General features: G+C 38.6%; 1 protein-coding gene across 2 annotated transcripts in view; it reads right to left on the bottom strand.

Moving 5' to 3' along the window:
• Positions 1 to 1,698: 1,698 nt before the first annotated feature.
• Positions 1,699 to 13,922, bottom strand: part of ZNF106 (zinc finger protein 106) — a 35,783-nt gene continuing 23,559 nt past the window's right edge. For both annotated transcript variants that reach the window (XM_062635691.1, XM_062635692.1), the window contains 16 exons: positions 13,561 to 13,630; positions 12,567 to 12,721; positions 12,425 to 12,485; positions 11,777 to 12,118; positions 9,711 to 10,486; positions 9,271 to 9,328; positions 8,649 to 8,794; positions 8,184 to 8,318; positions 7,878 to 7,994; positions 7,187 to 7,378; positions 6,058 to 6,120; positions 4,976 to 5,095; positions 4,448 to 4,519; positions 3,613 to 3,684; positions 2,829 to 2,975; positions 1,699 to 1,830 (listed from right to left, as the gene is read on the bottom strand). In XM_062635691.1, coding sequence (XP_062491675.1) covers positions 1,774 to 1,830; positions 2,829 to 2,975; positions 3,613 to 3,684; positions 4,448 to 4,519; positions 4,976 to 5,095; positions 6,058 to 6,120; positions 7,187 to 7,378; positions 7,878 to 7,994; positions 8,184 to 8,318; positions 8,649 to 8,794; positions 9,271 to 9,328; positions 9,711 to 10,486; positions 11,777 to 12,118; positions 12,425 to 12,485; positions 12,567 to 12,721; positions 13,561 to 13,630 — 2,583 coding nt within the window. In that variant the 3' untranslated portion in view covers positions 1,699 to 1,773. The remainder of the gene's footprint in view (positions 1,831 to 2,828; positions 2,976 to 3,612; positions 3,685 to 4,447; positions 4,520 to 4,975; positions 5,096 to 6,057; positions 6,121 to 7,186; positions 7,379 to 7,877; positions 7,995 to 8,183; positions 8,319 to 8,648; positions 8,795 to 9,270; positions 9,329 to 9,710; positions 10,487 to 11,776; positions 12,119 to 12,424; positions 12,486 to 12,566; positions 12,722 to 13,560; positions 13,631 to 13,922) is intronic.

The raw sequence follows: 13,922 nt of genomic DNA, 5'->3' as shown, positions 1-13,922 counted from the left end.
AAAAAAATCATCAATGTCAAGCAATTAAAGAGAAATGACACTCCACTATCCACTACAAAGAAAAAAATAGTGTGCTTCAGAGAAGGCCCTGAAGTTCCAGTGGAACGTGCATGGGCTTTCCTCAATCAGTTTCTTGGCCTAAAAAGGCTTCTTCATAGGCAAAGAATGAGGCTATAAAACTTACACGGTCTGTTTTAGCATACCAAGCATCAAAGTAGTGGTCAAAAAGTTGCCTAGTAAAAATAGTAAGTTTAATTTGTTTGAAACGCATCATTTGTGAGCAGCTCAGTTTTGACACTGGGATGTTTTTACCTTCTGTTACAGTTTAATGCAACCTTGCTTCTTTTTTATCCTGAGCAGCAAGTTAGGCAAAAGCAGAGACAAAGATTATTGCTACATTTAGCCTCATTGTTTAAAAGAGCCCTCTGCTAAATTAGTGTCGTTAGGAGAGAGAGGGTTGCAAATGCAAGAAGTACATTTCACTGAACTAACTGGGTAAAGTTTTCCATCCCAAGGCATGCCTGCAGAGGAATCCTAACAAGTAGAAAGTCTTCACCTCTGCACTGGCTTCTCCGTATTAGTAGAAACAAGACTTTACCATGTGGTATGCATTTGTTATCCTCAGCTTCTGCTTGAGAACTGTACTTTTAAATCCTTTAAAATCCTGTTCCACTCTTTCCAGTTGAGGTTTTGTGAACCTGATATGGCCCAAGCCAATTAAGCCAGTTCACAACAGAAACAAAACACAACCTAAGTGGATGCATTTAGACAGGCAGTGCCTTTGCATTTCTCTGAAGTTTGCTATGCCATGAAGAAATGGAACTGCAAAGTTCAGTCACTAAGATATCAAATAAAATCAGGAATCTAATTATGGTGTTGTATCAAGGTAGCAGTGGTTATTCTGGTATTTAACTAAAACAAAAGCTGACATCGCTTACTTCTTTCCTGTACATAAGGACCTATATTTAAAAAGACTAAGACTGCAAACCACATGAGCAGAGCCACCGTTCTGGCTGTTTTCCTGCTACTGGCATACCTCTCCAGAAATAAAGTGTTTTCCTCCAAATAAACAAAAGGAGGTACAGTATTTTGGGCAGTTTGTCACTGTATATATTATGCCAGTTATAGCAATTTTTACACAAGGAATAAAAAATAAGTTACAATTAACATTAAAAAAAATACTTATTCCAGTTCTCCATAAAATACCTTTTTTATGAAGTAAAAATGTACACTGGGTATTCAAGTTACACTGTTACAATCTGTCATACTCTGGTTTGCAGAGTTTTTGTTAAAATAACGTAAAAAAATTGGATACAACATAAAACCAGACATGTTTGAGACACATAACAGGCTTCAAGCTGATTTTGCAAACATGAGAACCTATTGTAATCTAAGTTCTCAACACCCCTCTGGTCTTCCCAAGGACACTCAGACTATGCTGCTTAAAAAAAACCAAACACAAAAGCAAACACAAAAACAAAAAGGAAAAACAAACAACAGAAACCCAAAGCAGACAAGAGGAGGGAATATTCTTATCTGTCAGTGAATTAAAAACTTGCAAGAATCTTCCATTTGGGCCAAGTCTTAATCGACCAGCCTTATTTCTACAGAGTGCAATATGACCTGCAGCCTCCATAACAAGGCATTTCAGCCCCACTCCATTTTTGCATTCCAAACGGGAAAAGAAAGAGGAAAGACTGGAGTAAGAAATGGATGTTTTTTGGAATAATTCTGGCATATAAAATTACTTCCCAATGTGGGAGGTGAACAACTTCACGAGTCAACCCTGCTGTCATCCTCAGCATGTCTTTCAATGTGTCCTACAGCATCCTAGGAAAGAACCAGAAGTCAGTTAAAAGTAGTAACCATCAAAAAAAGCTTTGCAAAAGATTCTTGAAGTGTCAGGGAAAGTTACATGCTGGATGATACATTTTTTGGCTTAAAGCTTCTAAAAAATTCTTTTGTCTGAAAAAAAAAAAGTAAAATATCGGTGCCAAGCTAATAAATTACATCTATAAAGTATCTCACATACCACATGATTTTAGGCAAATAAAAACCATCTTCTTTTCTGACTATAAAAGCGTATCAAATAAACACATCATATCCAAAGCCAGTGCTTAAAGAGAAATTAAGGACTCCACTCTGTTTCTGAGTTCTCCAAACCCTCCTTCCACTGCATGTATTGAAACACATTAAGAGGAAGGTAGTTTATATTGCCAAGGACTAAAATGAGGATTTTGCCTATCAGACTATAGGTAACAACCTTTCTTCCACCCAATCCTTCCACATCACTTCATCCAGCTCTTAAGTCTTCATTTTTCTCCCATCTGTGCCAGCATTTACTCAGAAATTTAGGCACTACTTAAAGATCAGTAGCAAAACCAATCCCATGCCAATAAACAAACAGCATCAGTATCCACAACAATGAAAGGGGGTAGTGATGGATAAAAACTAAGAGAATAAAAAAACTGTTTCAAGACTAATGTTTATTCAACTTAAAAATAAAATCTTCCTGCAAGAACTTAATTTAAACATACATTTATCAGAATTTCTTTTAATATTTCAGAATTTTACCCCTTCCATATACTATTTTATGATCAAGCTGTTTTATATTAACCATACCTCAAGTTACTGTACTTAGTTGCACTTATCTGTCACAGGTTGAATTGAACCCTATTCATCTGTGTGACTCTAGCTATATGTAGTTAAGCCTATCAAGACTAGAAAAACTTAACTCTTTTTAAGAGAAATAGGATCAAGTCCCATGGCTGTGGTGATGTAAAGTACTTTGTGCTGCCAAATACAACCACGGTAATTCAACCACATACCTGCTTGGAACTTTTCTTGGAAGTAAAGAAAGCATCACAGTTCTTCCAACGACATTTTAGGGTCTGAAAATTTGGGTTGGTGTGGTCAGTTAGCAAGTGTTGTTTCAGATGGTCCACAACTCCAAAGATCAGTGAGCATCCATGCCACTGGTAGAAAAAAAACACAACAGAATAAGCCAGGGAAAAAAAAAATTAGCTAATTATTTTCTTCTTGCTGCCTCGCAATATTCTACCAAAACTGTTCACACACATGCCACCTCTTTTTTAGTCTTCTTATTTCATTTCCATTCTCTACTTCCATGAATAGTCTCTATTGCTTTAATTGCACCTTTACAGAGATTCTTCCTGCCTCTAGCCAAGCCCAGATCATCAGCAAGAACGGCAGGAGGAACAAAGGAACTAAACTTTTACAAGATTTAAGCTTACCTGAGACAGAGACATTGGGAATTTAATTAAACTTATTTAACAGAGTAAATCAGCTTTTCTATGTCATTCAGCTGAAGTTTTTGGTTTTAAACAGTTACAGGTCACTATCTTTAAAGTTTCCAGAAAGAAAAATAATTTAAGATGCTACTATCAGTCTGCCCCAAAGCACAAACCTATACTAAAGATCATGAAAAGTGGAACTAGAGATACATACTTATATTTTAAAAGTATATATGCATTTAAAAATATTACTGAGCTATAATAAAGGTCAAGCTTTGCAGGACCGAGTAGTGACCTTCCCCAGAAAATTAGTCTAAAAACTGTAACAAAAGAAGGCTAAAAACATATCGCTTATTACCCAACAACGATAATTCTGCATCAGATTAAGCCTCACAGCTCTGACACTGCCATCATAGCATCCAGTGTAGATCTGTAAAAGAAACATCTATGGATAAGGAAGCTGGGAATAATAGGGAAAAAAGTCAAATTTGGAAGGAGGCTTCAGTGTAGAGTACATGAGGTAAACAACAATAAAATCTCAACATGCAAGGCTTCTAAATTTAAAAATGGATCTAATCTAACGGAGATTTGCAGTCATTGTTTACAAAAACTTACTAATGAATAAGAAATATTTCCATAACTTCTGTTGTTTATAGTGTCATAACAGTTCAGAAAAACTTCAAAATACAATGTTACTAATAAACGTATTTAATGACTATTTTAAGCAAGTTATTTATCCAGAAGTGCTTCTGAAACCTATCTTGCAGGGCAGATGCATGAAGAAACCTGTGCACCCAAACCAGTCTCATACCTTTGTTTAGGTTCTACCAAAGGTTTGACTGTGGGGGAAGTTCTTCTCTAACATGTATGTGACTCTCTTGAGCAAAAGTCAAACAGGACTGATGCTTGAGAAGAGGGAATATTTTACTGTTTCTGAACTCTTCACTGCAATCATCACTATAAACAGAATTATTGTTTTAAGACTACATCAAGCTAGAAGTAATTTTTCCCCAAGACAATTATATTACATAGTTACAGAGCTGTAACAGCAAACTGATTTTTGCCTGACATTTTTAAGTTCTTCTTAGTGAGACAGCAGATTGATTTCATTATCTGAAAAAATTACACTGTCCTGTATATGCATGTGAAAATTACAACCTCCTATTTGAGACCAGTGAAAAGAAGGAAGTTACCATGCTCTTATGGATGGTCATACACATAATCATATCTGTGTGGCCTCCATAGACTTGCAAGCGGTCGTGTGACTTGAAAAAAAAACAGAAACATACTTTAATCACTTGACAGTTAAGCATTTTCAGAGACATGAAAATGACAGTGCTTCTGAGAGCAGTTTTCTGGGTAGCAAGTAAACTCCTCTGGTGGATTCCAAAGTTTCCGGCCACCACGAAAGTTCGCTTTTGCTTACATTGCTTCAACTCTTTTTGTCCAACTAAGCACTTGATTTTCCAGCAGACAAAACTAACATTTCCCCACTGTTCTGATTTGTCATTGTCTGAAGATAACCCAGGTTCCAAAAATAATGGTTTAGGTTATAATCTTTAAAATCTATGTATTTTGGCTGGTGAGACAATTATATACTCTTAGTAACAGGAAAGAGAGGGATGGGCCCGAGATCAGCAAGCATAAAGATTAAACCTATGTGACTTCAAAATAATTAATGCATATTAGGTATATGTCATCGTAAGCATCTATTTTCTTACCTGCAGTTCATAAACACGAACGAATTTATCCAGACATGCTGTCACCATCACTTTCCCAAGAATGTTGACAACCGTTACTGCATGGTTATGGCCTTTATAGATCCGTACTAGCTCTCCAGTCTGCATCAAGGAAAAGCAAAAAGCAAATAGGTGTTTATTGCTTTGAGGGTTTTTGTTTGGGTTGGTTTGTGGTTTGTTGTTGGATTTTTTAACAATTAAAAACATTTTAACCTAGCCTACATAGAGTAGCTAGCTTCAGTGTTCACTACTCAAAAAATGGAAACACTATTAGACTTTCATTTGCTGTGACAGTACTTTCGGATTATGATCAAATATGACTTAACCTTTTCTTTGCCCATGTTAACTCGGAGCCATTCCAGTACCATAGAAATGCATGCCACTATGAAAACTATCTACTTTTCTTTCCATCATTAGCCACATGTTCCCACCTACCCTGCAACTAGTACTGTTCTAGCGGTGATACTAACAGTATTTAGCCACAAGGATCAGTGAGCAAATTTAGCTAAATACATAGAAATACACTTTTTTATTATTATTTTTCAATTAAAATTTACCTCTGATAAGTTTCTTAATCTAACTTATTGTATAGCTACATGAATGCTTCTGCTAGCACAGGGGAAAGATAGTGCAATTGAGGAAGAGAGAGCAGGTGAGCTACAAAGCATTCAGGATAGTATAACAGCTTTTGAAACAACTAGTTTGGAACACTGTGCTCAAGTTTTTTCCTGTAATAACAAAACTCTTCCCCCACCAGGATATCTCACATGTCTTTGCTCTGAAACCTTCCTACATTATCAGCATGTCTGTATGTCGTGATATTTGCAAGACAAATATCCCCAGATAAAAAAGCACTGCATATCGTACTGTAAGACTCAGCATGTTTATGTATCCTTTTCATGCCTCTTTAGTTAGCTATAATGCAGTCACATTAACAAAATCTTATGTCTTTACTTTTCTGGAAGCTCCACCAGTCAGTCAAAAATTCTGGAAACACTGACTGCATAGCACAGGAATTCACTGCCTTAACAGAAAGTCATTCCAGCTTTATAGGAGATACTTACATGAATATTGTGGGCATGTACCGACTGATCACTGGAACCACTGAATACCAGATCATTCACAACCTTACAAAAAAAATATTATTATTTCTGTAACAGACACAGAAATGGGCAAGTAAAGCATTAAGATGCTGTTCAGTTTAAAGTTGCACTGCAGTATTTCCTAAATTTGACAAACTTAAAATCAGTGGCGAATATGGAAACAGAACAAAGCACACACTGAGTTCCTTATATAAGAGCTCGAAAATGTACTGTAGTATCCTAATGATGATTTGTGGCATTTCACAATTGACAGCAGAAGTTGTTAAATTTGCAGCCTACCAGGCTAACTCATCCTTCTTATAGGCTAGTCTTAGTGCCAGCACAACAGCAGATCAGCGACCAAATAAACTGAATGCAGAATGCTGCTTTGCGCATGCACAGTAAAGCCCATTGTTTCCTAGTAATTTTGGATGTGCTGTGTGCTTATACACTGGTCACATAAGAAAGTGCTCCTGGAAAGTACTAATCCAGAAAAGAAGTTTAATAGACCCATCATGGATCAAAAAGGGACCACAGTCTGCTGCCATGTGAGCAGGACTAGGATAATTCACAGGGTAAAAAGGTTGTGCCACTGCACTGTAATATCTCTACAATTTATGGAAGTCATCCCCTATCTGTGACATGATAGCAGTCACAGCAAAGCAGTCAGGAAAGCATTTCAGTTCCAGCTTATAATCTCAGGAGCCAGAAACCTGTATATAACTGTTAGTGCTTCTTCTATTAAAAGAGAATACTTCTCTAGAGTTACATTTTTTCCAGCTTCCTCTGATGTTTGCCTTAGGGTACCTGAAAACTAGCTTCACCTTTTCCACAACTTTCCTTCTACTGCCAAATTCACCTTCAGGATTCCCTGAATCTTTTAACAACTTGAAATAAACATGCTTCCTACAGACACAGCCCCAACAGTTTTGTAGGAAATGTGAGATAGGCAGGGAGCCAGAGACAATTTCTCTTCCAATTTACTTAGCTTTTACCATTAAAATCCTTTATTTCCTACCACAATCTGCTCACTATTAGATGAGGAACTAAAAAAACCAAACATAACATTTTAAGCTGTCATTATCAAAAATGTATTTTCAGAGACACTTACCTTCATACAGAGGATAGTCTTGCTGTGACCTTCCAGGGTTCTGAGAAGCAGCCCGTTCCGCGCATCTCGCACACTGATGGTGCAGTCATAGGAGCCCACCACCAACAACTTGCGTGCTCCTTCCTGAGCTGTGGCTAGGCAGCTCACTGCTCTAGGGCCATGGCATTCAAAGGTATCAACCTGCTTGTTGTTCTGTTGGGTGAGGAAAAGATTGTTATTTAAGAATTAAAACTTTTCTATGGCATTGACTAGACCACCGAGTTCTTTCTGTGTTGTACTTGTTATAGCATCTGACTTCAGTTTAGTAACACACCATTTCAGCAGCAGAAGAGTTGCAACTGAACAACTAACTTTCCAAATCAAGGAAATAACTTTGATGGTCAAGAAAGGAGGATTCGCAAATAATCTGTGTCAGAAAACTGTCATGATACATGACTGGTAGGCCAGGTGGCACCTTAAGGGATAACATGACAACAGTACAGCAGTTAAGAGAAAGGTACCTGAAGGGGAGATGGGACAGCTTTGTGCACTGACAAAATAAAGGACCAAAAGGGGTCAACAGTGACCATTTATACCAAAATAGTTTAATCAAATACATTTGCTACTCAAGAAAAAGAACAGAAAGAAACACAGAGTGAAGAGAAACAGCACTGCAAGAGGCTTTTAACTGCCAATATTTAAAGATACTAACCTTTATGCTGAAAGTAACCACATTGCCATTTGCAAGGCCTGCAAAAAGGATCCGCCATCTACTGTGTAAACAGAGCACTCGATCTTCCAACTTAAACTGTTCCATGCACTTCTTGGTCTGACAATAAAAAGAAGTATTTAAAGCTATTAACTGAAAACAATTCGGGGAAAAAAGCCTGAAGTGAATGATAATTTTCACCTACAGCTCATACGGGTTTTAAAGGTTTTTTTCATTTATATTTGCAGAGAAACACTTAAATAAAAATGCACATTACACTGCATGTTAACCAACACAGAGTTTGACTACCTTGATATTGTAACAGTTGATAGTGTGGTCGCTTGAGCCAGTGTAGAGTGCAGCATTCTTTCCATTTGTCTGAGTGACTAGGAGGCAGTTCACTTTTGAAGTATGTCCTTCAAAGATGGCCACACACTTCCTGCTCTGAAAAGGCAAGCAGAGGGTCTATCAACATAAAAGCCCATTATACCTCTCAGGATCTGCGCCTGACTGAGTGGGGTAGGACAGCTAACAAAAGCAGGACACGTGCAGCAATCTATCTCCCCTTACTCCTCTCACAGGGAGAGGGGGTTGGGGAGGGGGAGAAGTTTGAAGAATAGCATAACAAAATTAGGTACGTGAAAAAGCAGCTGCTTCCTTAACTACATAGTAAGGCTTTACAAAAACAGAACTGCAACCTTGTGACTGCAATCAACATAACATCCACCATTCAAAACATTCACCACACCAAAACATTCCCACCACCTTACTTACAACCAGATTGTAGGCACAAACAGTTTTGTCTGCTGAGCAAGTATACAACAAATTCCCAAAAATCTGAATAGCATTCACTGCAGCCAGGTGTCCCTCAAAGCTTCCCTCTGTGGGCTCTTCATCTTCACCTGGCTCTGAAGACACTTCTGTAGGGCAGACACACATGTACTCTGATTATGGGAACACATGCAAACACACTGCTGCTGTTTGTATTAACAAACAGTAGAACTATTGCATGGGCTTAGCACCTGTGGGTTTCTGGTGGAGCCTGTAAGTGGCAAAAGGCAATATAAAATGCCAGAAGGACCATTTACATGATGTTAAATGCAGAAAGCTCTTTAAAAATAGCAAAAGGATTATATTATTATTTGTCCTACAGCTCTACAGAGATTGTGGAATAGAAGTGTTTGTGTGGGAGGACACAGGGCAATGCAGAGGAGTCAAGGCACAAAGCAATTCAATAAGACCTAGTGAGTATGCATCACTTCCCACTTCAGTTTTTAGCACTGTTTTTTATCTTCAGGACAAAATTTCCCACTGGAAGCAGTTTCACCAAGACTTAACTCAAAGTCTTGCAAGATACTATACACAAAGTATCACAAGAAAAGGTTAAAAGATATACCTGATGAGTTCTTTGATCCTTTTAGCGATCCTACGGAAGTCTGCATCTCAGACATACTGCAACACAGAAATAAAGAGCAGAGAGATCAGACTTTGCATGTTCATTTGCAGACAAAATTTTGGTGCAAATGACACCCCAGAATACAAGACTCTGCACTTAGTAGAAAACAGGCTCTAACAGATAAGCTCAAAACCAAACTTTCCAGGGAGGGCAGCCTTGTTCTTATATTAATTAGTAGGTAACAAAACATATTTATTTGTCGGACCAAAAAAGCAGACTCATTTTCCATTTTCGCTCATTTCACTACCAAATTAAGTTACTGATGTTGTCAGAGTTTCTGAATAGAAAGTTTTTAAAAAAAAAAACCTAAAGAAAAGAAGATGGGCCTCTTGTGACTATTGTATAATGCTTTTACTTTTGAGAGACCTGCGGTAATCTCACCTTTTCCCATCATCCCTATAATTTGTGCCAATCTCACTGGTAGAGGTCACTTCATCATAACCCGAGCAAGACACATGTAGGACTGCTTGATCCACAGAGCCACGTGACTGCATCTTTGAGGGACTGTCTGGTTTCTCATCTCCAGACTCTGATGAAACAACATCAACCACCTCATATTGGGGTGTTGGAAATTCCACTAGTTCCAAAGAAGCATCACTGTCATTCTCATCTTTGTTTCTTGCCGTGTGAGCAGTAACTCCATCCTCCTGTCTTGGAGGAGTGGATGTAGTAACTTTATCTCCTTTAGGAACCTTTCCACCCTTGACTTTCCGGACAGGCTTAGAGTCAATGATATCCTGCTCTGTATCACTGTTCTCTGGCACATGGGCTGCCCTCAGAGTTTTCTTCTTCCTTAACTTTCTCCGCCTCCTGCTCCCTTTTTCTGCTGAGACTACACCAGTTGCCATCTGTTGTTCGGATGGTTCTGCTGACAATTTGGGGGGTTTATCCACTGGCATTTCTAGAAGGGCCGAATGCTTTGGAAGAGAAGTGCTACACTGATCCAGTAAAAAGCTTTCAGTCACTGTATCATTTGCTTCTCTCTTGCTGAAATCAGACAGTGAATAAGAAGGGTTTTCAGGAAGTCCAGCTTCTCCGCTGTCCACAGTAGGCTTGTGTACATCTTGATTAGATTGTTGGAAACAAGCTGCCAGCTCTGATAGGGATATGGTTGCAGAGATAACTGGATACACTGAAGTTTTCTGGTTGGTCTCTTCTGAAGAAAACAGAAAAGTGTTATAGTCAATCTGTACAGCAATAAATATTTATGCAAAATTGTTTTCCCTGATTTTTTCTGTTTATTCTTAATTGTGCATGTTAAGTATGTATTTCTAGATGTTGAAAGCTACACATGCACATGCAGATCTGCTATTTCAGGCAGCTATCCAGGCTTTTAAAAAAACATACCTGGGGAATAAAACTGTGTATCCAGAAGCAGAGGAACAGGGCACATCATTCAAGTTGCTGGCTAACTATAGGACTTCTGACAAACAACCTTTAGTGAATCCTACGCAGTCAGCTTAAGATGCTACCACCCGTCACCGTGTGCTCCCTTACCAGCGGTTCACCACTGCTGTAGGTCCGATATTAACCAGTGCATGCTTAATACGCCTCAGCTGCTCCATGACACTTCTACTTAACTCATTGCATTAGTTATTTCTACCAATTTACTTGAACCTAACTCAAGGTAGATGAGTCATGCACAACCCACTCTGCAGTATCATACTTTCTATCCAGGAAATGGCAGCACTGTAGGACAGAGTAAGCTTTGCCTGTTTATCTATGGTGCACTAAATGACAGAGCAAACATGCTCTCCTTGTCATTCTAATTTGAAGCCAATACGAACAAACCAATCCAACCTCTCAACTGAGACAGACTAAGAGCACAGGCAGCATCTCACAGCTGTGTTTCCCACCCTAAAATTTCCCAGTTGCATTTGCAATAACTACAGTCCAGAACAGGATGTTTCAAGTTCACTGCATTTAGCAGGTGGAACCCCTCAACGTGAACAGGAAGCTGCCAGCCTTTGAAATACTTCGCTGCTTCTGTCTCTTAGAAACCAGAAAATCAAACCTACAGCAATGCTTAGGCAAAGCTGTTCGACCGTTACAGACATCACAGTACAGACTGGATGCTCTGGAATTATGCATCCAACTAGAGACAGCTTAAATGTGAACATCTCCCCCCACACCCTCCTCAGATGGAAAGTTCCAAGATAAAACTAGAATTTGCTGAAGGCGTAACGTATAACATATTTAAAATAAATCAATGGAAAGCTGTCTCACCCATTCTGTAACTGTCACACACAGCTGCAACCTGTTAGAAAATCCTTTATATAGAGGATTATATGTACATTATACATAGAGGTCCTACAACAAATTAATGGGATTCACCCCTGCACAAAAGGCTGCAGGTTTGAGAACCATCTTACGTTCTTCTGGGGAAGTAATGTTTTTTTATTTCCTTAAAACTAACTCTTCTAAAACAAAGGCAAGCCAAACATACCATCCTTTTGCTCCCCCTCTTCTGCTCGTGAAGCATATGGAGAGCTCTGGAGTACAGAATTCACATTTTCTTCTGAGCCTTTTGGAGACACAGGTTCTCGTTTAACTTGTACTGAGGAGTCAGCAGGAGCAGCGGGTGCAATGCCAGAAGACTGGAATGGTGATGGTACGGGAACATGAACAGTAGCTCCAAATGGAGCTACAGAAGACGACAAAGTGTCCAACAGGGGCAGGAAGGCGCCTGTAGGAACTAAGTCAGCTGCCACGTGAGATTTGCTATTTCTTCTTTCACTTGAGACACTGCAGGGAAGTTGCTCTGACAGCTCAGAAGGTTCATATGTTTCTAATAGCAAAAGGAGAGAGGGGAAAAAAATATAAACCAAAAGTGTTCGTATTTTACAATAAAATTTAGTGGTGCCAGAAGCTCATTTCTTGTGAACACACCACCAAGGAAGAGAAAAATTTGTGAAGACCACTAGATGGCACTACCAAAAATGACAGATCGCACAAAGACTTTAGTGGAAAGCCTTAGATTTCGTCGTATATTTTAAATAAGTGAACTCAAGTTAAATACAATTTTTACAAGACTGTGACTTTAAGGAATGCACAAGTTAGAATTCCACTGGTATAGTTTTGTGGTATCTCATACCTTGTAGCCCCTGCAAGACCTGGATTCGCTGGCTTCTCAGTGTACTCATTTCCATGGTTATCTGCAAAACAATTTTGGTTTAAAGGCAGTTTTTCAGGCTGCTAACTCAAAAGTTCAGATGGTCTCAAAAGCCCACTGTTACCTGTTGCTTTAACACAAGGAGCCGTTGAACTTCAACATACGCAGCCTGCAGGGCAGCCCTGGCCTGCAAGAGACTGCTGTCCACACTATGCAAGGACTTGCTTAACTCTTCTTCCCTCAGCGAAATAGCCAACAACTGGTCTACCTGAGAACGTTCTGAAAAAGAAACAAAATGCAGTGCATAACTGTATTTGACAATACATTAAAATACATTAGCTATGTTTTTTCAATAAATACTATCACCTCTGACTGTAGAAATCACATATATTAGGTTAAGTATCACTAGTCACACAAGAGACTGAAAAGGAATAACTGCACAGGAATAGCCACATATACATGAAAGAAGAGCAAAGTCCAGTATTCCTCTCTACAGATTCTCAACCTTGACTCTAATAACTATTTCCATCATAGTTTTGCCAGCACTGATTTAGTTTAGTTGAACAAAGTCATTCTCTTCCACAAGGATCTTTTTTTGAGGCACACATGTACAGGAAGTACAAATACATGCTTTCCATTAATGTCATTAAAAAGACAGAGGCAAACTTAAGCTAAACAAGATTTAAATTATTCAGTTAATGTAGAAGCCGAGGAAGGGCAGCTTAAGAGAAAACCCAGTGATGAAAGATCATTCTTGAAGTCCCAGATGACTTAAAGCCACAAGACTCATATCTGCAATCTCTTGAGCACAGTACTCTGTAAAAGATGCTCCTATATTACTTTCTGAAGTCCACTGCAGGCAGAAAGGAGGCACAAAGTTTTCTGTTGGAAATAACGCCTGACAAATTAAGATAGGAAGCTTCAAAGAAAGTGTTGCAGACTTGACAGCAGTCTACTCCATGATCTTCAGGAAGAGCCCAAGCAGCACCAAAGTAACATCAAGGAACTAACATATTAACCAAGTCAAAATACTACTAGTATTTAGTCAGCAGTATTAATAGCGCAACTACTAGTTATAACCTCTATACCAGATGCACATACGTATGACAGTCACTCACCTTTTTTACCTTTGATTTTTCTTCTCTTATTCTTTCTTTCTAGACTAGGGATCTCAGGAGAGGATCCCTCCTGCAAGTAAAATAATTTATTAACAAAAGTTACAGGAGCAATTTTGCCTAAATCAGAAAGTTAAACATCCACTGTCTTTTCAACTACTACTTGTACCCATAGAGAAGAATTCACAAAATTAATTGTATATTCTCATACAAGGGAGGGCAACAAAGTGAGTGCCACATTTTCATCTCAACGAGGAAAAAATATTAACCAAGCTAACAGCCTTCTACTTGCTCAGATGTTAAGACCACACTTGGGTCAGATTTTCTGCTCTATGTTTTTAGTTGGAAGTCTAGAGGATTAAATC

Source organism: Pezoporus occidentalis, unplaced genomic scaffold, assembly GCF_034315485.1.
Source record: "Pezoporus occidentalis ecotype Australia unplaced genomic scaffold, CSIRO_AGI_Poc_V1 ctg46, whole genome shotgun sequence".
NCBI lineage: Eukaryota > Metazoa > Chordata > Aves > Psittaciformes > Psittacidae > Pezoporus > Pezoporus occidentalis.
Note: the sequence above shows the minus strand (reverse complement) of the source record. Positions and strands in the feature narration are given on the sequence as shown.